At 39.6% G+C, this 26,967-nt stretch overlaps 1 protein-coding gene across 2 annotated transcripts in view; it reads right to left on the bottom strand.

Annotated features, from left to right (window-relative positions):
• MED27 (mediator complex subunit 27) overlaps positions 1–26,967 on the bottom strand; it is a 172,233-nt gene that overhangs the window by 7,927 nt on the left and 137,339 nt on the right. The window contains exons 5-6 of one of the 2 annotated variants that reach the window (XM_050926646.1): positions 20,175–20,282; positions 8,401–8,442 (exon numbers count right to left, since the gene is read on the bottom strand). In XM_050926646.1, coding sequence (XP_050782603.1) covers positions 8,401–8,442; positions 20,175–20,282 — 150 coding nt within the window. The remainder of the gene's footprint in view (positions 1–8,400; positions 8,443–20,174; positions 20,283–26,967) is intronic. The other variant, XM_050926647.1, reaches the window with a different exon arrangement.

The raw sequence follows: 26,967 nt of genomic DNA, 5'->3' as shown, positions 1-26,967 counted from the left end.
ATATTCATACATAAGCTTTAGAGCTGTCAAAATCACAATTGTGACATTAAAAAACAATTGTGGTTAATCACAGTTTTAATCGCACTGTTAAACAATACGATTATAGTATTTATTTAAATATTTTGGATGCTTTCTACATTTTCAAAATATATTGATTTCAATTACAATACAGAATATAAAATTGGAAAGTGCTCACTTTATATTATTTTTTACAAATACTTGCACTGTAAAAAAGAAACAAAAGAAACCGTATTTTGCTATTCACCTCATACAATTACTGTAATGCAATCTCCTTATCGTGAAAGTGCAACCTACAAATGTAGAATTATTATTATATTTTATATAACTGCACTCAAAAACAAAACAATGTAAAACTTTAGAGCCTATAAGTCCATTCAGTCCTACTTCTTGTTCAGTCAATTGCTCAGACAAACAAGTTTGTTTACATTTGCAGGAGATACCGCTTCCCACTTCTTATTTACAATGGGTAGGTCTACACTGGAAACTTCAAAGCGCTGCCAAAGGAACTCTCCCACGGCAGCGCTTTGAAGTGCGAGTGTGATCACGTGTGAGCACTGAGAGAGAGCTCTCCTGCTAATTCCACCTCCACAAGGGGATTAGCTCCAAGCGCTGGGAGCATGGCTCCCAGTGCTCAAAGCCTGTCTACACTAGCACTGTATGCGCTCAAACTTGCTGTGCTCAGAGGGGTGATTTTTCACCCCCCTGAGCCAGCAAGTTAGAGCGCTATAAAACGTAAGTGTAGACAAGCCCAATGTCACTTGAAAGTGAGAAGAGGCATTCGCATGGCTCTGTTGTATCTGGCATCACAAAATATTTACATGCCAGATGTGCACGGAGTTCAGTCACAAATGTAATTAATTACTTTTTTTTTTTTTTAAACAAGCATCATCATCATGGAAGGATGTCCTCTAGAATGGCGGCTGAAGAATGAAGGGGTATACAAATGTTTAGCATAGCTGGCACATAAATACCTTGCAACACTGGCTACAAAAGTGTTTTGGTTTTGAGTGCAGTTATGTAACAACAACAAAAACCTACATTTGAAAGTTGCATTTTCGCGATAAAGAGATTGCACTATAGTACTTGTATGAGGGAAATTGCAAAATACTATTTCTTTTGTTTATCTTTTTTACAGTGCAAATATTTGCCATAAAAAATAATATAAAATGAGCACTGTACACATTGTATTCTGTGTTGTAATTGAAATCAATATATTTAAAAATGCAGAAAAACATCCAAAATATTGATAATAAATTTAAATTGGTATTCTATTATTGTTTAAAAGGGTGATTAAAACTGCGATTAATCATGATTAATTTTTTTAATCAAGTTAATTTGTTTTGAGTTAATTGCTTGAGTTAACTGCGATTAACTGACAGCCCTAATAAGCTTGTATTCTTAGCAACTCAGGTTTTGACATAGCTCACATGCATATGCTCCGTTAAGAAATGGGCCTGGAAACATTGAGCTTGGAGGAGAGAAAGACCACTTCATCACGGAACCACACAGCCTTGAGGCTCAGAGAAAACCAGGAAGGAATGAGAGATAGTGTGTAGGCAGCTCTCAATAAGAAAAACATAATAAATGACTGAAGTTTCTTAAGTAACTGCTTCCTCAATATAGTATGATAGGATACAGGAGTTTTCCTGAGGGTAGGGTTTGGTGGCTGTGTCCAAAATCTCTGAAAACCAGAAATATTTAATCTGCTTTGTTTTCTTATTTGGACTTGATCAGACATTTAATCATTGTTTAACCAGCTACTTAAATATAACCAAGTACTGATCATGCAAGCAAGCAATCAGCTAGGTGACCCTTGAACAGTCCATCTCCTCTCTTTGAGCAGGCATCATCAGTAGTCCAGTATTCAGCTCATGCATGCATTCATGCCACACATTGTTTTATTCAGATATTATTGACAAGAATACATCTTCATACATTACAACATGAGTGTGTCCTTGTAACGGTGACCACTGTGCCCCGAACTTCACTAGTTTGGGACTGCAAACCTCTTAGACAAAGACACGGATGCACAGCAAGAAATGCAAATAGCATCCGGCGTTGTCAATTATGTACTACTGTCCCCCCTCCCTGAAAGAAACTAGCATTTGAAAATTTGGAGAAATAGAACCCCAAACCCTATGATATATAAGACTACTCAAAGCACTCTTTTGTGGAAGGCATGTTTTATTTCATATGTTCAATTCTCCTGTGGTTGCATCTTGCTTGTCTTGTTCTTGCAGGATTTTGTACATTGTAATTTTTAGACTGTGGTTATTTCCTTACATTACAAACAGTTTGCTGAAGAAAAGATAGAAGCATGATTCGCCTTATAAAACATGTAACATATGCATTCAGGTCTACATACTCTATTTCATCATCCATAATGTCTTCCTACCTCTAGATATTTTAGAGATCATGGCTAACTACACAAAGGAAAAAGCTAAGCAGCTGTTGAACAATTAACCAGACAATACTGGAACTAGCTTGTTTGCTGGTTTTGCCAACTATCTTTTAAATCTCTTGAAGCTTGGGTTCAAATGTAGATAGGATCTCAAAGAAGAAATCTAAAGGATTGTTTAGTCCCAGCTGTACATACGAAACCATCATACAACCAACTTGCAGTCTGACTACTGTGAATCTCTGTTTAGGGGTAACCCTCTATTAGGCTACAAGGTGTGCTGTAGGTCAAGACTGAATTGGCAGGAATACATGTGAGTTTACATGGTGCCTATGGATCACACAGCTAATTGGGGTGTGGTGAGGAGGGGAAGTTACATTAGACAGAGAAACTATATCTTGTTATTGGAGGGCTCAACTAATAGTTAAGGGTAGAAGTTAGCTACTGGTAGAGCTTTTCATTCACTGCGCTACAATGGAAACAACTATACCGGGGTGGCCAGCCTGTGGCTCTGGAGCCATGGGCAGCTCTTCGGCAGTGAATATGTGGCTCCTTGTACAGGCATCGACTCCAGGGCTGGAGTTACAAGTGTCAACTTTCCAATGTGCTGGGGGGTGCTCACTGCTCAACCCCTGGCTCTGCCACTGGCCCTACCCCCCACTCCACTCTTTCATGCCCCTTCCCCATAGCCTGCTATGCCCTCCTGCTCCAAGTCTCCTGCAGGCCACAAAACAGCTGATTGGGAGGTGCGGGGAGGCACTGATCAGTGGGGCTGCTGGTAGGTGGGAGGTGCTGGGTGCGGGGAGCTGATGGGGAGCTGCTGACATATTACTGTGGCTCTTTGGCAATGTACATTAGTAAATTATGGCTCCTTCTCAGGCTGGACGCCCCTGAACTATACTGTCCTTTTTTCTTCTACTTTCTCTCTGAATGGGAAGCTATGAAGCTTGCTCCAGTCACTACAATATTTTTCTTCAGTTCAGCTACTTGGCATTCCACACCCTTCACCTCTATTTTTCAGATTTCACAGCAAAATTTAAACACAGTAAATATTTCTAAATTTCTTGTCTTATTCCTCCTCTTATGTTACTGAATGAAGACATGTGAGGTGTTAAAATAGGGAGGTTAAATATCAGAACAGAACAAAACTCAGCACCTGCCGAGTTTGAATGTCAGAAAAATATGGAAACACGTAAACCTTTTCTTTATTGTTTGTGGTTTTGCCCTTTCAAATATTCCCCCCTTATTTTTAAGTTCCGTTCTGAGACTAACCCTGCTGGTAGGTTCGGTGGCTATGAAAGCTTATTCACCCCAGGACAAAGTTCAAAAAGTCTCCAGGGAACCTTCGTAAATGACTGTACATTTTAGCAGTAATGGGCCCACTGGGAGTTCTCCCCCTTGGTATTATACACACACGAGTATCCTGTCTAATAAGGAGGAGAGAAAAGGCTTGCTGACACAGTCAGCGGTTGCAAACAAAAGTCAGGACAAATTTAGCTTCATCTGACAGGGTTGGATAAAGGATCACAGGTCTCTGGTCCTTAACCTAGAAAGTCATGCTGCAGTCCTGTGAGAATTTGACAGGGTTTGCAGCTTCCATGAGCAGATATCTTGTGAGCTCCAGATGTTGTTATATTGTCATTGAAGAGAGGCTGGGAACTACGTTCAGCTTTTTAAAAATAAATGTCCCTGCCATTCAAAGGAATGATGGATTCTGCAGTGTTAAAGAAAACAGACACAGTCAAAGGGCTTCCCAGCCTCCTTGGTGGAAGTCATAGTTGCTCTTCTGAGAAGGTGAAAACAGCTATTTCCACAAAGGGTCAACACTGATTGCACAGAGAGAGAGATTTCATAGACATACAGATATGTTGTGACATGAGTAGACAGGAAGAAAAATTCAAAAAATGGTGGGAAAACATTTATTCTGGAGACTTAGGAGTGCCACAGTAAAACGTTTCTCCAACGCTACTTTATCTGATACCCTTTAGCTCATGCTGCTATATCATTATTTCAATGTATTAAAAAGATTTTGATGAGAGCATAACTTCATCAGAGAATAAAAAAGGAAAATCACAAGAAGAGCTGAATATGCAGAACCACAGCATTTTCCACTAGCTGTTTAGAAATGTTGACTATATTTTTCATAGGTCCTAGTTTTAACTTATTTCCCTATTAGTGCATAGTTATAGGCTCTGCTACTGATTCTCAGAAAGAAATAATATCTTGCATTTCTATAATGCTTTTCATCCAAGGAACTCAAAGCAATGCATCCAAGATTCAGAGTTCCTGTGAGGTAGGAAAGTATAATCCTGATTTTAAACATAGGGAAACTGATCCACAGTGATTACTCAAGGTAGCGCAGTGAGTTAGTGGCAAAGTTGGGAACAGAACTCAAAAGCCTCTGATTAACAGACCCTTGCTCAAGCCATTAGCCAACACTTCCTCCCTCCAGCAACCATGTGCTTCTTATTTTAAACTAATCCGTTTTATATTATTTGATTAGTTTTCCTGGATAGGAATGATAAATAGTAATTTAATGTTCAGATAATTTAATTCTATTTCAATTATGAATGAAAAGTTGTAGATTATTTGCAATGAAAAATGAACATAAGAACAGCCATACTGTGTCAGAACAATGGTCCATCTAGCTGAGAATCCTCTCTTCCAATAGTGGCCAATGCCAGATGCCTCAGAGGGAATGAGCAGAACAGGCAATCAGTGAGTGATCCATCCCGTCATCCACTCCCAGCTTCTGGCAGTCAGACTAGGGACATCCAAAGCATGGGATTGCATCCCTGACCATCTTGTCTAATAGCCACTGATGGACCTATCCTCCAGGAACTTATCTAATTCTTTTTTGAATCCAGCTATATTTTTGGCCTCACAAGAAGTTCCACAGGTTAAACTGTGTGTTCTGTAAAGAAGCACTTCCTTTTGTGTGTTTTAAACCTGCTTCCTATTAATTTCATTGGGTGACCCATAATTCTTGTGTTATGTGAAGCAGTAAACAACACTTCCTTATTCACTTTCTCCTTACCATTCATGATTTTATAGACCTCCAACATATCCCCCCTTAGTTGTCTCTTTTCCAAGTGGAAAAAAACCCCAGTATTTAAGCTCTCCTCACAGGGAAACTGTTCCATACCCTTAATCATTTTTGTTGCCCTTCTCTGTACCCTTTCCAATTCTAATACACCTCTACCCCGAGATAATGCGACCCGATATAACATGAATTTGGATATACCGTAGAAAACAGCGCTCCAGGGTGGCCCGGCTGTGCACTCCAGCAGATCAAAGCAAGTTCGATATAATGCTGTTTCACCTATAACACGGTAAGATTTTTTGGCTCTTGAGGACAGCGTTATATCAGGGTAGAGGCGTGTATCTTTTTTGAGATGGGGAGACCAGAACTGCATGCAGTATTAAAGGTGTGGATTTATATGTCAATTTTGATGGGTTTGTGTATATGATGTGCACTTGTGCTTGAGCGCTGGGCAGAGAAACCAATAACTTATTTCCTATGCAGCCCCTGGATAGATATGAAATGGTTAAAGTTTCTTTTCACTACTGATATGTATTCAAACCAGCACTCTATATATCTTATAGAATTTAATTAACTCAATATTTTAAAAGAAAATTTAGTGAGTTAAATGTGCTGCAACGACAATGCTAGAGAACAAAGACTTCCCATTACCCACAGGAGAGGGGTATGTGGGCAAAGGAAGTACAGACTTCTCCCATACTTTCACACCAAACTATCTCACTTCTGACCTGACCTGAAAGGCCACCACGTAGTCGGGGAAGGGAAGTGCACTTAGATACTACTCTGATTATTGCCCTATAAACGTCTTCGTTAGAAGCCAGGTAAAATTCTAGGGCCAACTAGCATCCAGTGTGATGGTGGCTATTATGTGGGTTCATGACAAGTAGGAACTGTACTGAGACCTCCAACCTGCTTCACTAATTATTATGCAGCCATTGGGCTGGCTTTGAACTGGTGGCACACACTGTAAAAGAATTCCTCATCTTTTTACCAATTATAGTTACAGTTTAGAATGGGTAGCTGATACTTCTACCCACTTGTCAAACTGATTGCACTAAGATGAGAACTATTACTAAGTATGTCGGTTGGTCACTTTTAAAAATATATTCTAAACTAAAACATCTAAAGAATGCCTATTATGATGATTTCCAGTACATTTATGCCTAAAATGTGGTAGGCACTGTACAAACATATAGGAAGATGCAGCCTCTCTCTCATAAGATCAAAATGTAAAACACATATGGAGAAGTTCAGAAGACATACTTAATTACAAAAACCTAAACCTGTTCCACTGCAATAATTACTTCAAAGCATTATTGATAAAGGATTATTAAGATTAATTCTGCACTAAATTACTTTCCACTGCATTCTTCTCTACCTGACATAGGAAAGAAAATATTTTTGTGGAAAGAGAAGAATTAACAGATTAAAGAATTCTTTACCTGTCTCTAGAGATAAGAAAGGCATTCTTTCTGCCTTAATGCTAGTCAGGGAGGGACTGCTACACAACTCCCCAAAAGCTGTCCCCTTTGATCCTTCGCAGATTAATATCATAGGTCAAAACTGTTTTTCTTTTGACTGCACATGAAATCCTGGGAGGGAGTTTGGATTCTTGGAAACATTTATGCCCAAATACAGGTGATATATCTTTAGTTCGGACCCCTGCTTTTATGCCCTTTAGAGTCCCTGACCCAAAGTTGTTACATAAACTACAGAAGTAGATGAAAGGAATAAAATAGCTTGAGCCTTAAATTCCTTGAACTGTGGTTTAATTGTAATGAAATTGGAATTTAACGCCAGTTCAGTTTGAACTTGCAACATTTTGGCCAGAGGTTTTCATAGAGAAATTTAATTTCACTTGTTTTGAAAAAAAAAAAAAAAGCACAATGTCTAAAAGTGTCTTTAAACTCTCGGCAAGTTTATACTTACTGGGCTTATTGTTGTCTCATACCATTCTCACATTCATGGAATTACTTTAGTTTACAGGAGCATGAGAGGACAAGCAGGTCCAATAGTTAGCTGTAAGGTAAAATTTTTAGACGTGCCCAAGTCCCACTGACTTATTAAAATTAAACCTCATGAAGAGGAATGTGTGGAATTTGTTTCAGATCAGTCTGGAAAAGGTGCTGTTTACTTCCCTCCCTATAGAGGATGCATCTTTTCCTTTAAACTGAGAAAAGTAAAAGAATAGATTTTTAAACTTAAACTACACCGCTACCTCAATATAATGCCACTCGATATAACACAAATTTGGCTATAACGTGGTAAAGCAGTGCCCCGGGGCGGGCGGGGGGGGACGGGGACTGGGTATTCCAGTGGATCAAAGCAAGTTCAATGTAACATGGTTTCACCTATAACGCAGTAAGATTTTTTGGCTCCCAAGGACAGCGTTATATCGAGGCAGAGGTATACTTAGAAAGAATTAATCAAACTAAAGCTCAAAAGTGAATAAGTGAAAATGTTTTCTCAGGCTAGAGAGGAGAAAATCCCATAGTTTGGTCCCTGATTGCCTTGGCTAGGGTCAGAGGCATACCAGGATGTAAGTGTAAAGTAAACTCTGAAAAACAAAAAAAGTGTATCTTATTTTTGTCCTACTTACTATCTTCAATCATTGGAGATTATATTTTGTTCTTTGCAAGCCGTGATGGAAGTTTGATAATCACATTAAAGATGGCTGACAAATAACACAAGACTTAATTGCTTTTGCAAAGTGTTTGTCTATTCAAAAACAAGAAGTTCTGCAAGACACAGAATCCACATTTCTTTTATATCAAGTATCAGAGGGGAGTCCTGTTAGTCTGTAAAAGCAGCAAAGAGTCCTGTGGCACCTTACAGACTAACAGATGTATTACAGCATGATCTTTCGTGTGTGAATACCCACTTCGTCGGATGCATCTTTTATAGGCATTGAGTAGAAAGTAAATGTTGCGGGACTTACCTTCTGAAAAACCTGATAGTTGGATTTGGACCATATGTCAACCTGTAGTAAGAAAAAAAAAGTTATATATTACCATACATGGATTCATAAGAACATTTTATTCGACTAATATTTGTCGTGAAAAATCTATAATCCCCGATTACCAGAAATAAGCAGTCTAAACAAAGAGAAGAGGAACATATTTGTTTCTTAACATTACCTTGGTTTCCAGTGTGCAGGCTGATGGGGATTGCTCAACCTCAACAGAATGTTTTAGGATTTTTCTCTTGCATTCACTCATTGGACTTTACTAGGTTAAATTGAGTTTATGCTACTGAGTTAATTGCTCCACAAAACTAGACTATAAACCCACTCTGCTGTCCTCTTTAATCTGTTAAGACCCACTTAAACTGCCTAAAGGAAATTACCAACTGATAATGGCTAGATGGAGGACCAGTAAAGACTTCCAATATTTATTTGTATATATCTATAGAGATCTCTTATTTATATTTAAAAGGCGCCAGGGGCATCTGTATTTTGTAATGGGAAATCCCAAAAACAGTTTTAGAATTTGACACCTGGCTAGACACAAGGCCAAATTTTACTTTGCATCCTATCCCTTTTGTGCCACTGAAATGGAGCGATTCTGGTCACAGCTGTCAAGCCCCTAAGTCCAAGTGATGCAAAATGGATGGAATGCAAGCTAGACTCTGGCCAAAAAATTTAAAAGATGTACAGTCTTCAGCCAGTTGCTGGGGATTTCCCATTACTAAAATCAGATGGGCTGGCACATAAAATTGACACATTTAGCACTATTAATTGAAGTGAAGAGCATATCAGCTGATATTAATAAAGGAAGTCAAGTTTTGTGTGGGTCATGCTGAAGATATATTTGAATCCTTGGCACTAAGGATTTAACAAAAGAAAACTTGTCGTCATCTGTGAACTTCCACTATTACCCTTTAGTATTCAAGTAAAGACATTTCACATACAGACACAATTAATTAAATGAGTTATGTTATATTTTATTGTAGTGTTAATATGATAGTATGGAACCTTGAGTGCTTTGGTGCTAAGCCACCTAATAAATATTGAAAGCAGTTTACTTTGAAATATTATACTGCCTAACTCTTTCCACTTGTCCTACCGCCCATATGCATAGACAACTTCTTCTGACTTCAATAACAGTTGTGTGGCTTTAGTTATATACACAGAGACACATAAGGGTTGCAGGATCCTGTGAAATACAACAAGAAAAAGAGTAGTGAAGGACCTTTAAAGTGTAATGCCAGGGCCTGCTGGTGGGCCTCCCTTTGGAGTTCTATCTGTCTTCTGTGGGCTTGTCTTCTTGTTCTTTTTTGTGGGCCGCCTCTTCCTTGGCTATTTTAGCATTAATTAGTTCTATTCGTCTTCTATGTTTGTCGTCTTTTTCTATGGCTTGTAGCCTTGCCAGTTCCTGCTTAAGGCTTTCCTTTGAACTCCTGGTTCCTGCTTTCTTGGGCTGGGTACGTCCTCTGCTGTTTACTGCCTGAAATGCTACTTTTCTGTTGCAGCCTTAGGGTTGCTTAGCAACAGAGTTTTTTTTTAAATTCTTTCTAACTAGCCTTTACCCGACAGAGTTAGAAAAAAAAACTTTTATTTGCAAATGTGTTTTGTTGATGTACGCTGACTCACAGCTGGAGTCCCTTTGTTTAACAAAAGACACTCATTAAACTTAACGCTTCTGCCTTCAGAATACTCAGAAGGAAGAACAAAAAAAAACTTGCAGACTTTTGCTTTAAAAAAACCCCTTCTCCCTGCTTATAGACAGCTAGCAGAGAGAAAAGGAAAAAAATAATCCTACTGGCTTTTGGATTCTATCTATCCCACCGCTACCACCATGTCATGGTATGAACCCCCACTCTGAACCTTAGCGTCCAAAGATGGGGTACCAGCATGAGTTCCTCTAAGCTTAATTACTAGCTTAGATCTGATAGGGCTGCCACCAACCAGGACTTGCAGTGCCTGGTACACTCTGGTCCCCCCAAACCTTCCCAGGAGACCCCAAGACCCAGACCCCCCTGGATCTTAAAACAAGGGGGAACTGACTATCTCCCCCTCTTTCCCCCTCTTAGACTTTCCCTCCCTGGGTCATCTGGAGAGGCTTCAACCAACTCACTGGTGAAACAAGATCCAAATTCCTTGAATCTTAACACAAGGGAAAATAAACCCTTCCCCCCTGTGCCCTCTCCCAGGCTCCCTCTCCCTGGGCTATCCTGGAGAGAGGGACAGATTCAAGTTCTGTGAATCTAAAACAAAGGGAAATTCGCCTTCCCCCTCCTCCTTTCCCCCCACCACTTCCTGGTGAGTTTAGACTCAATTCCCTTGAGCCTTAACAAGGGGGAAAAAATCAATCAGGTCTTTTAAAAAGAAAAGCTTTTAATAAAAGAAAGAAAAAGTAAAAATTGTCTCTGTAAAATTAAGTTGGAAAATGTTACAGGGTCTTTCAGCTTATAGACACTAGGGAGAGTCCTCCCTCCAGCACAAATACAATCCTTCCAGCAAAATATACATTTGCAAATAAAGAAAACAAACAAAAAAAGACTAAACCACCTTTCTAACTGGTACTTACTAATTTGAACAGAAGAGATTTTTTCAGAAAGATTCAGGAGGAATCTGCTTACATGTCTGGCCCCTCTCAGAACCCAGAGAGAACACACAGAAAAAAACCCAAGAAGCACAAACAAAGGCTTCCCTCCACCGAGATTTGAAAGTATCTTGTCTCCTGATTGGTCCTCTGGTCAGGTGTTCAAGGTTTACTGCTAGTTAACCCTTTATAGGTAAAAGAGACATTAACCCTTAACCATCTGTTTATGACAGGTGTCTACTAACAATGCTGTTCTAACTTGGTTTTAACCACTATGTGCTCAATCTGACAGTTGAGATATTCATAAAGCTGATTCCTAAAATGGGAAGTGATATTTTTCACAAATAATGTTTTCTATTATTTCAGTTTCATGACCCAGCATTTCTGAGCTAATTTTACAATAAAAGAAATAAAAGGAGAGACATTTGATTATATATTACACACATATATACACACACACACACACACACGCATGAGACAGACCATTGTAGATTCTCAGCACAACAAAACCCATTTCACGTGAGCACACTGTTAAAATGCCTAGAGGTTTTCAGTACTCAAGGGTGGTTTATACACCATGTGAACCAGAAGGATTTTATACAATAAGGTTCACACTTAAAAAAAATAGATCTGTTCTATAAGATTATTTTGCATCTCTACATCACCATTAATCAGTAGATCCCTAAGTGCTTTACTTGCAGTAGGCAGATGACTATCTAAGGTATTATATGAGCCAATTACTGTAGTATCTGAGTGAGTTGGTGTCTTTAATATTTTGACCATGTATTTAAAGAGCACTCATATAAGCAAGGCTTGCAAGTTATGCTTAAGCTCAAACAAAAGTCTGATGTGGGAATTAAAGGGTGATGGCCTGTGAAGATGAGACAGTCATAATGGTCCCTTCCAGACTTAAAAAACAAACAAAAAGATGTGTTATCTTCTAGAATTCTCCTATGAAGTGGATATATTCCCATTTTACAGGTGGGGAAACTGAAGTTCACAGAGGTTAAATGATTTGCTCAAGTTCACAGAGCTGCAACAGCTTTCCAGGAGTCCTGACTTTGTACTGTTTTGGCCATTAGACAGTTCTCCCCAACCTTCACACACATCTAAGAAGGGATCTAATGAAATAAAATATTCCTTGTTTTGCAATGAATAAGGCATATGGTGTTTAAGTTTCATTTTATTAAAGCTGTACTATGAAATCTTATAAATGAGTCCCGTTGAACCAATGTGCAACCTCAGAGCCAGCAAGATCCCTAAATTCATTTGTAGGAGATTGTGCTGATCTATGTGAATATTTATCAGCTTCGGCTTGTCTCCATAACAAGGGCATTTCTTCTAATCTTTTGCTGGTCCTGTGTCCACGAGTAAGTGATTCAGCAACAACTGACACAGAACACATTTAGCTGAATTAAGCTAAAACACTGGTCTACAAGAACCAAATAAAATACTCCTTTGTATATCGTACTTAGATTTCCAAACAGGTGGGGTTTTTTTGTTTTTGTTTTTTTTTTTGTTAAGCTAGATTTAAGGTTGTGGGTATTGAACTTCTCTCTGGTTTCAATGTATTTTACTTTTCAAGAATATAAGAGCTAAAAACACCAAGCAAATAGGAGTTAAGGTTGCACTTCTCAAACAAGGGACTGAGTCACACATTTACACAAGCACAACTGATATGCTAGTGCAGTTTTAACACAGCCTTCAGAATATACTGTCTCAGTGGAGGTAGCAAAGATGGCAACTTCCTCCTTCCTTTCCTGACCTCCAGCTTATTTCCTATTACTACAGAGCCTCTTATTAGTCATAATTTCTCATCTGTAAATCTTATCATGGAAATCACACTTATTGAAGAATTGTGCTGCAGAGATACTTCGCTTTCATTTTAAAAAAATCATTTCTAACCTTTATGCATGAGTAGAAAACATCAAGAAGAAGCAGTAAAAGTAAAATGCTGGAGAGTCTGTGCAGTATTTGAAACAATAGCTGTGTGGCCTGATCCATTCACTTCTGTCACAGCCCTGTGGACTCCATAATTCTGCAGCCATAGAAATTGGCATTTTCCCCAAATACAATGGAATTCAGCATTTCTGCCACAGAATTTGCTGTTTTGTTGTAGCGATGTGCCCAGCATTTTGTCTTCTGGCTCCCTGCCCTTCTGGGACCTACATGCAGCTGTGTCTTGCACTCCAACTTTCCCCATAAAGAGGAATTAACTGGATTAAAGTGCATGCTCTTCCATGGAGGTAGGCAGCAGAGAGTAATAAGGTGTCAGAGTGGGCATGTCCAGCTTGTAGCCAGGAAGTGGAAGGGGCCAAAAGTTTGGGCTGTTGCATGGACAACAGCATACCAGCTAAAACCCAGCGAGCTGGGAAGGTGAAACCGCTGAAGCCAGCTAAAAGCTCCCCACTCCTGAGAACGAATGAGGTTCTGAGCTGGATTACTTGGCATTATGGGAGCCAAGAAATGGAGCCAGGACACTTGAAGAGAGTAAGGAAAAACCCATCAGGAAAAATAAGCACTGTTTAAAATGAAGAATTTTAGACCAATGAGTTTTTTTCATTTATGAGCCAGAGAGGTGTTTGAGTGTATATGGGTGGAGGATGGGGATGCAGGTTATTTAATGGCAGTAGAATAAACTAATATTGCTGTGGAATTTAAGGGCAGCTATAATTTTTGGTTCCATTGTGCCATGAAGTAAACAGGGCCCTGATTATTAGTTCTCTTGGGTAGCACCTAGATGGCCAAACAGGACTGGAGCCCTGTACAGAGGTACATGCCCCAAAGAACTACCAACCTACAGCCCCAATCCTGCAAAGATTTATGCTTGGGCTTAAACGCATAATGTTAACACTGCATTGGAGTTATTTTTATCACTTAATTATACTATTGTTTATACATTTTAACAGGTTTTTGTTTTGTTTTGTTTTTTAAACACAGAGGAGAAATCAGACAATAGAAGTGTTTGGCAACAAATAGGAACAGATCCTATTTACTAAGTTCTGCTAAAGTTTGCATTCTTACACATAAATAGTGTTAATTTTGTTTGGTTAACCTCCTTCTTTAAAATAAATTATTTTGATTTTTTTTTTGTTATGGTAATGCCCAAAGGCTCCAATAATGATCAGAACTCCTTAGAAAGACATGGTCCCAGCTCCACAGAGGTTACAAACTACATTGAAACAAGACACAATAAGTGAGGGTAGGTCTATGGCAGCATTTCTCAAATGCAGCCACAGCCTCCTGGGCTGAGATGGGGGGAGGGCAAAGTAGAGCCCACTCCCTGTTGCTCCTGGATGCTGAGGCCAGCAGCAGGGGTTGGGCCCTGCCCCCTCTAGAGTCACCAGGGCACAATGCTGTAGGAGCAGGCAGCCAGTAAGTTGCCCACCTTCCCAGGGGTGCTGGGGCTCAGGCTTTGGGCTTCAGTCCTGGGGTGGTGGGGCAGCAAGCTCTGGCTGCAGGGCATCAGGCTCCACCCCTGGGCTCTGGCTGCGCAGTGGCAGGCCCCAGGCTCTGGCCACATGGCTTCAGGCTTTGCTCTGGCCCCCATCTCCTGGCCACGGGGCTTCGAGCTCTGGCTGCAGGGCTTCAGGCTCCAGCACCCCCACTTCCTCTGTCAGTAATGCTAGCCTTGGAGGGAGGAGAAGGTAGAGTGACCTTATGGATCAGCTCAAGAAGTGTGTTTCATGCTTGAGAGTTGGCATGGAGTCAGTTGCAGGAGAACTGGACAACTAGGCAGTCAAGGCTAGCATTACTTACAGAGCAGTGGGTGACATGATGACATACAAGAATGAAGAACTAGAGATAGAGAGAGAGTTATAAAAGACATTCAAGGTCAGGATGTGAAACTAACTTGATTTTGTGGTGGTAGGGGAGTGGGGAATGTGTGTGTGAGAAAGATGACCTTAGCAGCTCCCTTTTGTATAACTGGAGAGAGGTAACACAGGAATAGGGAAAGGCAGTCTTACATTTTAGTAACAAATACGCATGCTTGTAAAGCTAACTCTACAATTTAAGACACAAAGTTAATGTAGAGTTTGTTTTCTAGCTATTTTCATCTAACTGAATGGTGGTTGGTTGGTTGGTTGCAAATCTTGTGTTATAATTGGAAAGCATATTTATTATTCAGTTTTAATCTCCAGTGATGATCATTCTCCAAGACAAATATATGATCCTTTAAAATTTTTGAATTAAACTGCAAAAATTTCTATTTTAGATGCTGCATTTGGATGAATTCAACAGGTACAGAATGTTCATTATTTGGCATGAATACTCAAAAGCAGCAAAAGTAATGAAAGTCTTACAGACCTGATGTTATCCAAGTTTAAAAAAAACCCGAAACATATGCAGGCACCTTAAATGACTGTCTACTTTTCTCCATGAAAACAGAGGAATAAGGCAGGAGTACTAAAGAATGCATTGTTACAGATCTATTATTCTTCAACTTTTCACTTTCAATCAAGATACACATTTGTATCTAAAAAACTGCTGAAAGCATAATTTCGGGGCATCCTCTGCATCTGAATTAAATTGGGGCTTTTTTTCCCCCAGTGCCCCACTCTCCCCACCCGTCCCTAGTATAAGTAACAAGAGACCATTTTCTGAAGGTCGTCTGAACAATTTCAAAGGCGATAACAAATCAAAATGTTCCCTGCATCTAATATCAAACACGGCTGGTGCCAACACTTATTAGAGAAATCGGATTCAACCCTCCCTTTCACCCAAACACACACACATCCAGCTTTGAAGTGGAAAGAATGCAGGGATCAGAAATTACCCAAGAGACAGTTCTGGCTGTCTTTGAAGCTTTCCTTTGATACTACTATTTCTTTTCCTCTCTTACGCTAGGAGGCTAAAAGCTGCCCTTTTTTTTTTTTTATTGATATGGGGTAATTAATGAAGCCATAGCATTAACATAACCCAAGTTCCTGAACATGATAATTCAGCTGAGACACTTATGTTTCCTTAAGTAAGTCTAACTAATGCAGAATTAGGAATTTGGCTGCGCAGTAATGTTAAATACCCACGCCAAATATGCCATGTCATGGTTCTTCTCCATCTCTGTATTTACAGAAAAGCAGCCTGTCAGCATGCTAAACAAACCTGAAGAGCAGCTCTGTGTAGCTCTAAAGCTCGTCTCTCTCACCAACAGAAGTTGCTCCAATAAACGATATTACCTCACCCACCTTGTCTCACTAAACAAATCTTACTGCAATTTTATTTCTATAGCAGACTTAGGATACTAATGGCTCAGTTCATGAAAGCCTGCCCTCAAGGATGAGCTGCATGGATTTATTTTTTCAGGAATATGGATGGCATTATTAATAATTAAGGCTACAATTTTGTCACAGGAGGTTGCAGAAGTCATGGAATCCGTGACTTCCAAAGACCTCCATGACTTCAGCCCTGGCAGCTGGGAATTGCAGGGTCCCGTTGCCGCCTTCCCACAGCAGCATGGAGCTATGAGGTACCCGCACCGCCTGAGGCACCAGGACCCCAAGCTCTGAGCCACCACGGTGGGGCAGGGGGACCCCCTGCAGCTCCCTGCCAGGCACCATGGTGGGGCTTGGGGACACAGGAGCTCTGAGCAACCATGGGTGGTGGGGGCCATGGAGCTTCCAGCCACCCCGCAGCTGTACAGCCCCTTCCCATTTTATCATGGGTATTTTTAGTAAAAGTCAGTGATGGGTCATGGGCTTCCGTGAAATTTTCTTTATTGTCCGTGACTTTTACTAAAAATAACCATGACAAAATCTTAGCCTTACTAATAATTACTTTCCATGTCTGGATTCCAGTGCACTATGAGTATGTTAAAGTTTTAAATTAGGGGAGGCACAATACCACCACTATAGCTACAAACTAATTAAAATCCATCACTATGCGGTGGATGTAATGGGCCAGCAGTAAAGCAGAGGAGATTGCACAACTATCAGAATACAGCATCTACTCTATGGAAAAAACTGACAAATCTCACCTACTGTTTTTCCAAAAAATCCAAGAAAAAGATGTGCTTTTGTTTGCAATCTGGCAAAAGCAAGTTTGGCAGGTCTTTTGAATGCTTCATAATTAGGGCCCTATTGGAATAGCAAGATTGTCAAAAAAAATTGCAGCTGAGTTGTGGACAAGCCATTGAACATTGCAGAAAAGTAACAACAGATCTTCTTATTTGAGGTAATAAAGTCCATTATTATTCTTCCACGATCTTCTGCTGTTGGCAGCCCGGGACTCAGAGTGGGGACTCCCGCTGTCAGCCCCATACATGGCAGGACTCCCGCTGTCAAGGTTTAGGTGGAAGCTTAATATTGCGGAATCCACAATTTCTGCAATATTGCAAGTTAACTGGGGCCTTAGTCATAATTCAAATACAACCAGACCTTTTCAGAAAATTACTGGTTCTTATTTCTTTGCCAGTATGCAGAAATCTTAAAAAAAAAAAAAGTCCAATTTCTCCCCATGTTAGGTTAAGACCATCTGCTAGATTTATTTTTTTCCTCTTCATTTTGAATACAGTGTTATTTTTTTCTCATATGAATAAAAATGATTGACTAATTGCATTTGCTGCACTCCAATAGAGTAGAAGCTAGCTATTTGGCAGCTTCCTTACTCAGCTCTGCCAATGTACTTCCATAATGACCTGTAATAACCTGGCTATTCTAATCCCAATTTTTTTCTGCAACTACCAATTGTTCCTAACTATGTCAACCCTGTGTGGCTCAACAGTGTCCAGGAGAATCCACCAAACTCACTGCATCTAGAACTCAAACTCGGATCCTTAAAAGTATCAATATTTCCCCATTAGTTCTCATACCGAACTCCTCAGCATTTAATGTAACATTGTTCCTCTCAAAGATCAAAACCACATAAAACTTACTCACGCCCCTGACACACCTACATTTGCCTTCGTGTTTCTCTTCTGATCCACCTTCCCCTCTAACCTCAGATCATCTCCTGGCCCTATCTTCACACTTAAACATCCAGTTTTGGCCTCCTATTTCTGTCTTGGAACTCTCCAGTGAGGGGGCTCTTCTTACTTCTGCTGCCTCTTCTGTCCAAACTCTCCCCATCCTTTCCTCCAAGCCACTTCCTGTGCACATTTCACCTTAAACTGTTACTGGATCTGCCCCACTGGAATGTTGGGAAAATTAAGTGAATGATGTTTGTACAGCAATTTAAACACAAAGCACAATGTAACTACTACTATTGTTCTAACTTCTCTTTCCTATTTGGTTTATGATAAAGACAGAAACACAGGAATTGCCATAGCAGATTAAACCTTTGGTCCATTTAGTTAAGAATTTTCTCTCTCAGAGTGATGAATACCAGATACTTCCAAGAAACGTGTAGGATATCATGAAATGGACACCTATGAAATAACCTGCTCATAAGGAAAATTTCTTCCTAACTCCTTTTGCGATCCTAAGGATTGACTCTTAATCTCTCTCTCTCTCTCTAAAAGATGTCGTCTGAAATCTCTCCACAGTTCTCTCAATTTCCTGCTATTCCTCTGTCTCCTTTTTGGTTCAGGCTGGGAGTAGAAGAACTGGAGCAACTGCTCTAAAATGCTTTACCCACAGTGTCTGTCGCAAGGGAAAAGGAAATGGAATTTACTATAATCACGCCTTCCCGGTAGACACAGTAAGTAAAGAGCATTACTGCATGAGTTCAGCCCTGCTCTTCCTCTCCAATTACCAACATATTTAATTAGGGAAAAACAGGTAGCCCACTGCTTGTCAATATGCATTCCAGTTGGGCAAGCTAGCAAGCTACATATTTATTCACTCAACATTTTAAAGTCAAAATTGCTGCTGGTTTAACTGGACACAGCTCCGTCAAACTCAAAGGAGTTATGCCTGCTTATACCTGCAAATAATTTGGGCCTTCGGGTTTGGGACTAGTAAAGTCCTAGACTAGCCTAGTGGAATAATGAGCTGACAAGTGACAAGTTCATATAGTCTCACTGCAGGTGTTGGCAAAGACTGGAAGTGAAGGTGAAATGGTACACTCCTCTCATCAAATTATCAATGCTTTTTAAGGGGAGTAGGATTATCATTTTACTTGCATGCAAGACCAGAGGTTTTATGGTTTTTAAAAGTCTCCTTTTGTTCACTAATATCCAAAATATCTCCTGCTCCATAGTGTATCTGATTTAAAACCAGTGCGCTGTCAAGCAATTTCTATTCTCCCCACTCCAAAAGGGAGAAAATAAAGCTGTACTTCCCTTTAACAGATAGTTCTTAATCTCTTCTCTGGAAGAGAGGTTCAGACTCAGCCACTGAACTCAAGGGTCAGCACATAACATACTGCTGTGTGCTAAAAAACAGGTTCCTCTTTTGAATGAAAAAAATCTCTCATTATAACATGGCCTATGGATGCCCCATGCTCATCTAGCTATAAAGAACTTTGTATTTTTATGGGATTCATAAGAAGGGCAGAAAGCTCCCGAGAGAATGTGAATGACAGAGGTGCTCAGTACTTGTTACTAGCAAGGGTGAGTTGTGGTGGGTGTCTCAGCAAGAGAGCCTATTCCACTCTGAAAAGAGAAAATAAAACTAAGCTGAAGGCTGTCAGGTCCCATTAACATCTTTTGATGCTATACAGAGAGCCATATGGAGTGTGTGCAGTCAAAAGAAAGCAGAGGTTCAAGCAGGTTGAATTTTTCATAAAGCAAATCGCTCAAGGAAATACAGGTTATACTTTCTTTAACAGCTGCTGTTCAAGATGCACTATTACCAACCAGCAACTTATTGAGGGCTACCAATGATTTTCATAGCAGAGTTTATCAACTTAAGTATAATACTAGCCCAAGATTTTCCAGTGGCTCTCAGAGATGAGAAATGTGAACCCTGGGCTACTGATGTGCTGGTACACTGAAAAAATGTTTCCTCAGTAGACACCATTAATGGAGGCAACTGTGGTCTAAGGTGATAAATTAGAAATTCAAGCAAGGGCACCAGGACTAAGAGAAAAATCAGACACTTGGGTATGAAAAAATCTGAGTGAAGCATGCTAAATTTAAAGCTGAAATGTTTGCAAAACATCAGCCCAGCCTCTTGTGATGGTTTCTTGTTTGCAAACATACTTGTGATGAGACTTCTTTTTTGCAGTTTCTCAAAAAACAGGTATAAGGTAAGTATGAAGTTTAGCCCGGCTAGAGATGTGAAAACCCTACCTTGCCATCTTCAGTGTAGACATTTTCATTATATCCTTTTACTATTGTCCGGTCAATGAAGAGACTCCGCATCACCACTATCACTTTTAGCACTTTTCCTAAGGTAACCTGTCAATAACAAGACAAGGACAAAAACAACGCTGAAAGAGAGCTGGGTGAAATCTGCATTCACGAGGTCATGGAGTTAATTACTAACATTTGTGGGAATTTCGGTTTGCAACATTTTACAGGAAGATGAAAATAAAGATCAAAAATACTGTGTGCATGTGTGAGAAAGAAAGGAAGATGATAAAATACAGAATAAGTAAATAGTGTAGACCATTTGTGCCTGAAAATGTTTGAGATCATGAAATTCACCTGTACAGATATGACACTGCCAAACAACTCTCTCCTCCTTAAATTAACAAAACCCAATATGTCAAAAATATAGAGCAAATGTGATTGTTTTCAATATATTTTATGCTTCTCAACACAACTGCATGCATAAGAAATATTTTTTAAAATAATCAGCAGACTTTTCTAATGCTACCCCTGAAATACATGTTGAGGGTTTAAAGCAAAATATTTTCGCTTTAACAGAAATGGAAAAGGGGGAGGGGATCTTTTTTACTGTTAGCAGCAAGACTTTGTACTGCACATTACATGCAATGTGACTTTTCCTATGCAATTGTGGCATTGTAAAATATGTACTGGAAAAACTTCCACGCTTTGACATTTTGGGGTTCACCCAGAGCAGTAATGGGTTTGATCACTGTCTGTCTTGAAACCCTGGGTGACTTATGGCCACTCTTCACATTCCTGGAATGTCTCACATTCTGGAACGTGCGGAATGGCGTGGTCTTGTCCCTGCTGGCAGGCCCATCCCCCTCAAGGTGAGATCGCATACACTGTGTGTGCAAGGTCATCCTGTAAGGGGAGTGCTATAATGAAAAGTGCACCTCCACGACCCCCACCTCTGCTGGCATAGTCTCTCACACACCATGTGTGAGAGGTTATGCTGTCATGGGTGGAAAGGCATGCTCTTCTTCATGGCTTCCCTTGTCCAGTACCAGACAAAACCATGTCTCAGTTTCTCTCATTACCACATGGGGAACAAAGAACACAAAAAGACTGGTTTATAACAGGACAAATGGCCTCCCTACTGTCAGCAGCCCACAAGCCTTCCTCTGGCTTTGCACAACCTAGTTACTCTTTGTAGGTTGACCATAGTACCTTTCCAGTCTCAAATCTGCCTCCAAAATCACCCTACTGCAGGGACCAGTCCCTCTCATTGGATCCTCACAGAGAAAGTGTGAGGTTCACCGCCTTTATGGAGACAGCAAAACACTTCGAAGCTGTTAGCTTTACAGAAGCACACTCTTTATGGAACTTACGCAACACTGCTGATTTGTTAATAAACTTGCTTTCATTATAAAAGTACACAGATTAAGTGATACCAAGTAAAAGAGATAAAGGTAAAAATGGCTACAAGCAAATACAAGTGAAAAGACACAGCTAAAAGTCAAAAACTCAATCAACCAAGATGCAGTCTTTGTTCAAGATGGTTTCTCTCACCCATGGTCTCCTTTCTGCTTTTACTGGTTGGCCTGGCCAGGACCCATTACATAGATCAAATTGCTTTGTTTTTTTGTCTCCTAAGATGAAGGATAAAGATGGAATATCATTTTGTTCCTTATATCCCCAAAGGGATTGTTTTTGTCTTACTAGTCAGGAAGGACTCTGGGAGATTGAGTCTCCTGTCTCTTCCTGGTGCACAGGACCCACGTTAATTCTCTGTCGAGTTCAGGATCAGGATAACCCCCTGGTCTAGCTTGATGGCTTTGTTTACTGCTAATATGTAAATTGAGGTAAACCCACTTCTCTTTGTTTAAGACAGACCTGTTTATCACCTTTACATAAGCCAGGTTGTCTTGTCTTAAAACGTGTTCTAGTAACATCATACAGAGGGAATTCATAACTTCACATGTAACATTAACACATGCATTTTACAGTGATATTAATAACCAGAGTGGTGGTAACTTTTATATGAAACTTACACACTTACCTTTTGGATAAATACCATGGCAAGAGATTGGGTGAAGTGAGATAGTTGGGTCGGTCTCAGGAGAGACAGAGTACCTATGCTAGCAGGCAGTACGGCTCTTAGGGTCACACACATCAAGTACACAAACATGACAAGTGCCCCAAAAAAGGATACTTATTTGGAAAATGGGTCACCCTTTCTATCATACTCAGAGGAGGAGGGCTCCCCAACCAGCAAGCCAGAATATTTAGTCAGAATTTTTGAATATTAACTTGATCCTGCATAAGTAATGTACCATGTAGTATGTTAACATTTCATCGTAACTTCGACTTAATAAAAAAATTAAACAAAAGGTTAGCTTGATGCCCCTTTGGGAAAAAAATAAAAGGAGTAGGGGAATGAAACAGTTGCAGGGGTAGATTACAGTTACAAGAGTAAAAAAAAGTTACAATTTCAATAGTTGTAAAGGGATAGTTACTCCTCTATTTCTAATTTATTCTATACAGAGTAAACATATAAAAAGTAAAACTAGTGTCAAAGGAAGTCTGTAGGGTCCAGTGGACTATAAGAACAGAAATAAGCCTTAATTACCAAAAAAATACAATAATTAAGCAAGCATTTTAATGTAATATCAATTTACTTTTCAAAGATTAGTTTGAGTTTTAAGGTTGTTAAAAGGATGTGTCTCCAACAAGGATTTCTGTCTTTGTGATTAGTTATACAGACGGCATTACATAGTTTTTCCTCAATGAAAAATCATAAAAGTGAGAAAATATCTTTTAGATTATTTAAATCCAACTCCCAGCCAGTAGAGAGCTATTTCCTACTATATGTTCTCCAGGACTTTGTCCAGTTTAGATTAAAATGCACCAGAGTGATCGTGCTTCTACTGATAACCTTGACAGATTATTCCACATTCTAACAAATCTCATTCTCAATAGTTTTTCCTGATGTTTTGCCTTTATTCTTCTTTTCTTAATTTCAACTCATGACTCCTAGTTATCATTGTACCACTTTTAGTAATTCTCAATGCTTGGTGTGAGATTCTCATTCTCACTTTGGCCCCTGTAAACAGGATAAAGTGGCTCTAGGAGGCCTGTATACAGCTGTGACAGGATAAGAGATGATTTTTTATTGTTCACCAGGACACCTAGCTGGAAGAACAGGAAGAGGGCATACCCCAAGCTTGCTGCCATCTCCTGCCAAATTTTGTCTTCATCAGACAATTATCCAGGTACAGGCAGAAGTGAATGCTTTCTTCTCAGATCGGCACCATGACTGCTAGGCATTTTATGACGATCCTTGATGCTGTGCAAAGTCCACAGGGCAGTACTTTGGACTGATGGTGATTGAGCCTCAATGCAAATCTCGAGGGCATCCTGTGGGCTAGGTGGATGGCTACGTAGAATTATGTGCCTAGTCATGAACCAGTCTTGAACCTGAAGAGATGGATTGATGGAGGCAAGTGTAACCATCCTGAATCTGAGCTGGCATATGTATTTGTTCAGTTTCCTCAGGCCTAGGACAGGACATTGCTCTCAGGTCCAAGAGAGTTGGTTGAGGACGACTTTAAAGCCTGTACATGATGCGCCTTAAACTTCTTGGAATGGAGACTGAGATGAGGAGAAAAACTTGTGTTTGTAAAGAACTGGGCAAGTTAAAGCTCCATCCTGGGGCACAGAAGACAAAGGTCCTGAAATCTATCCTGGGTCTTTTACTCACTGTAACACAACTTTACTGCAAGGCCACCTGCCCTCTTTTATAAATGACATATACATACATGAATTTAACAAATAAAAGGAAAGAATCTGTTATTGAAATATGTGCTGAAAGTTCTGAATTTTAGCACTTAGGTACATTGCAACTTTCACTCTTTCTAAAGTTACGTTTTAAAAATTATCATTCTAGGTTCTTCACAGCTGCCAGGTGTTGGAATATTAAGTTTTCTATTTCGTACCAATGTTTTCTTGACAGTGGAGTTCCAGTAGTTTTTATGGCTGAAAAAGAGGGAGTGGGGGTTTCAGCAATTAATTTATTCTAGGAACAGAGTAATCCACAAATTGAAAGGGTTGTGGCTCCTGTCAAGCAGATTAGGGAATGGAACAGAACTAGAGGCAGAAATTTTGGAAAGGTCACTGTGGTAAAGAATGATTAATCGTAATTTCTGTAATGTCACTGAAAGAATGAGGCCAGTAATACTGCACTCAGCAATGGCTGTACAACAGCCTGTCACCTAAATGGGAAATGCTGTGAGATCTGGAAGCCACAAGAGCGCCCCATAGCTCCTTTCAGTGTGGAACAGAGTCCATACTATTTACAACTATAAATACTTGGATTTTGTCTGTAAATGATCAAATGCCATAAGAAGTTATAAATTGCTTTACAGGTCTTTCGTCTTGATCTCAACAGCATTTTACAGTTCTCCTACAGAGAATCCTCAGAGGAATAAGTTTTGTTCTTGCACATGTGGGGCTAACTTGGCCCAGACAATAGGAATTCATGCTTGGAAAAGATCTAGCTCTGGAGTATAATTTACATTTTCAGGCATACAGCTGTGGCCATGCAGAGCATCTGATAGTAGGGAATAAAACACTAATAGCCCTTACAAAGGGAGTAATTTGATAGTTCTACTCTGAGCTCCAGCAATGTAGGTCTCTTCTTTTGGAGGTCAAGCCCCACCTGGCCAGTCCTTTTTAAATGAACACTCAGTGTACCCCCTTGCCCTGCACAGCTGATAATCATAGGGAGCTATCATCAGTGTAGAGATCTGCTACTTTTCAATTTAATTAAAGTGGGCAACATTTTTTCCCTTCTAAAGCAAACTTTTCCCATTAAACTTCAACTTCTTCTGTCGATACCCTGTTAGACAGCACTTGGATTTTTAATATTTCGCCTGTAGGATATGTGCCAACTTGCCCTTGATGTAGAAAATTTTAATTCAAATCAATACATGTACAAGGTCACTTTAAAATTCAATTAATATGAATGGAAAAATATGCCCCACAGTTCTGAGAGCTGAAAATGGAACAGCTGTAAGTTAAACACTCATGTAGCTCCTGTTTTGGTTCTGTGTCTACTAACAATGCTGTTCTAACTTGGTTTTAACCACTATGTGCTCAGTCTGACAGCTGAGATATTCATAATGCTGTTTCCTAAAATAGGAAGCTCCAGGATAAGGAGAGACAATGTACTGAAACATACAACTTTACTGACAAAAATAGAGGTAAAATAAAAATCCCTTTGTAAAATCCTAGATTTAAAAATATTTTGTCTACCACTAATAGAACTCTGAGTGCAGATGACTAACATTTTAAGCAAAAAATGAGGGGCACTTAGGAGAGGTAACCTGAACATTTGATTTTGTTATTCTTAGACTCCTATCGAATACCCACTTTAATTAACTTACTGACAGAAAAAGCAAAAACAGTTTTTTTCTCTCCCCAAATTGGTAGTAGCAAGGTCAAAATTCTGTTTGGATAAAATATCTTTAAATCTCCTCTTTGTAACTTTAGTACTACACTGAAAATTATGACAAACTAATTGGCTCTTATAGGCACTAATAAAATACTATTATAAACATCCTCTGTTAGATTTATTTTATATTTTCATTTTATGAGAGAGGTTGCTGAAGGTACTAAGTTCCAATACTATGCAGGAAAATTCCCTAAACTCCAGATTGCCTCTCAGCATCCCAGGGAATCCTCTGCTGATTTGAAATGCAGATGCTCTGCAATGCAGAGCTAAACAGAAGAAATATTATTTTCAGTTCACTTGCATACTTCACTGCTAATGTCACAAGGAATGAGAGAGAGAGAGAGAGAGAGAGAGAGAGAGAGATGTGTGCGCGTGCACGGATGTGTTTTCATTCACCTTAGGAGACAGTAATGCATCAACAAATTAAAAGCATAATGAAGCTGTGCACGTTCAGCAGCGAAAGTTCAGCCCACCTGCTCCTTGCAAAATAGGCAGACCTACTCTTTTTTCTCTTGTATCTTGATAATTAGCAGAACAGCCACGAATCATATGGTACGTGTATTGAGAATATAAGCATTAGAAAAGCAACAGATTTTCTATTAATTATTTTTTCCCTCCATTTCTTTCTCATATCTGAGGCTGGTATGAATGCTGCAATTCCCTTCACACAACCATTAATCTTTAATGATGCCTATTTGTAAATAGCATGATAGGATGCAATTAAGCCATTAGAGGCTAAATAAACCAACATGCTAATTAGGTTCTTTACAAGAATTTTTTTTTAAATGTAGAGGCTGGAATTTACCTTTCATTAATCAAACTTAATTGCAATAGTGCACGTTAAAAAGTCAACACAAATTAAAGTCTTTAAATGATTTTCCCATATTAAGGATCAGTTGGTGAGCTTTTCCCTCAGTAACAAAGCTTATTCTGTTAATAAGGAGACCAAACTGGCAAACAATATTGCCTAAAGGTTAGAAGACAGGTTTTGCCCATGGGCCAGTCACATTTATGGTATAATTATCCCAGTCCAATGAAGATTAATTTGCTACTGAAGACAAATAGTTTCTTAAGTTTTGCTTTCCTCATTCTAAATTTTAATACCCCAGTAATATTACTGGGATGGGATGGGAAGGATGTCTGACTTCCGTCAACAAAGAAGCTCTACTAGAGCATCAAGATGGATCATTGACACTCTGGAATTGGATGCATATTCACCTATACAGAGGAATAGAAGCTGAATAAATTCATCTCCAGCTTCTCTCTACCTGTCCCTGTTCCTTCTCCTTTTCTTCG

Source organism: Gopherus flavomarginatus, chromosome 17 (assembly GCF_025201925.1).
Source record: "Gopherus flavomarginatus isolate rGopFla2 chromosome 17, rGopFla2.mat.asm, whole genome shotgun sequence".
Taxonomy (NCBI): domain Eukaryota; kingdom Metazoa; phylum Chordata; order Testudines; family Testudinidae; genus Gopherus; species Gopherus flavomarginatus.
This window is presented reverse-complemented; position numbering and strand designations above follow the sequence as displayed.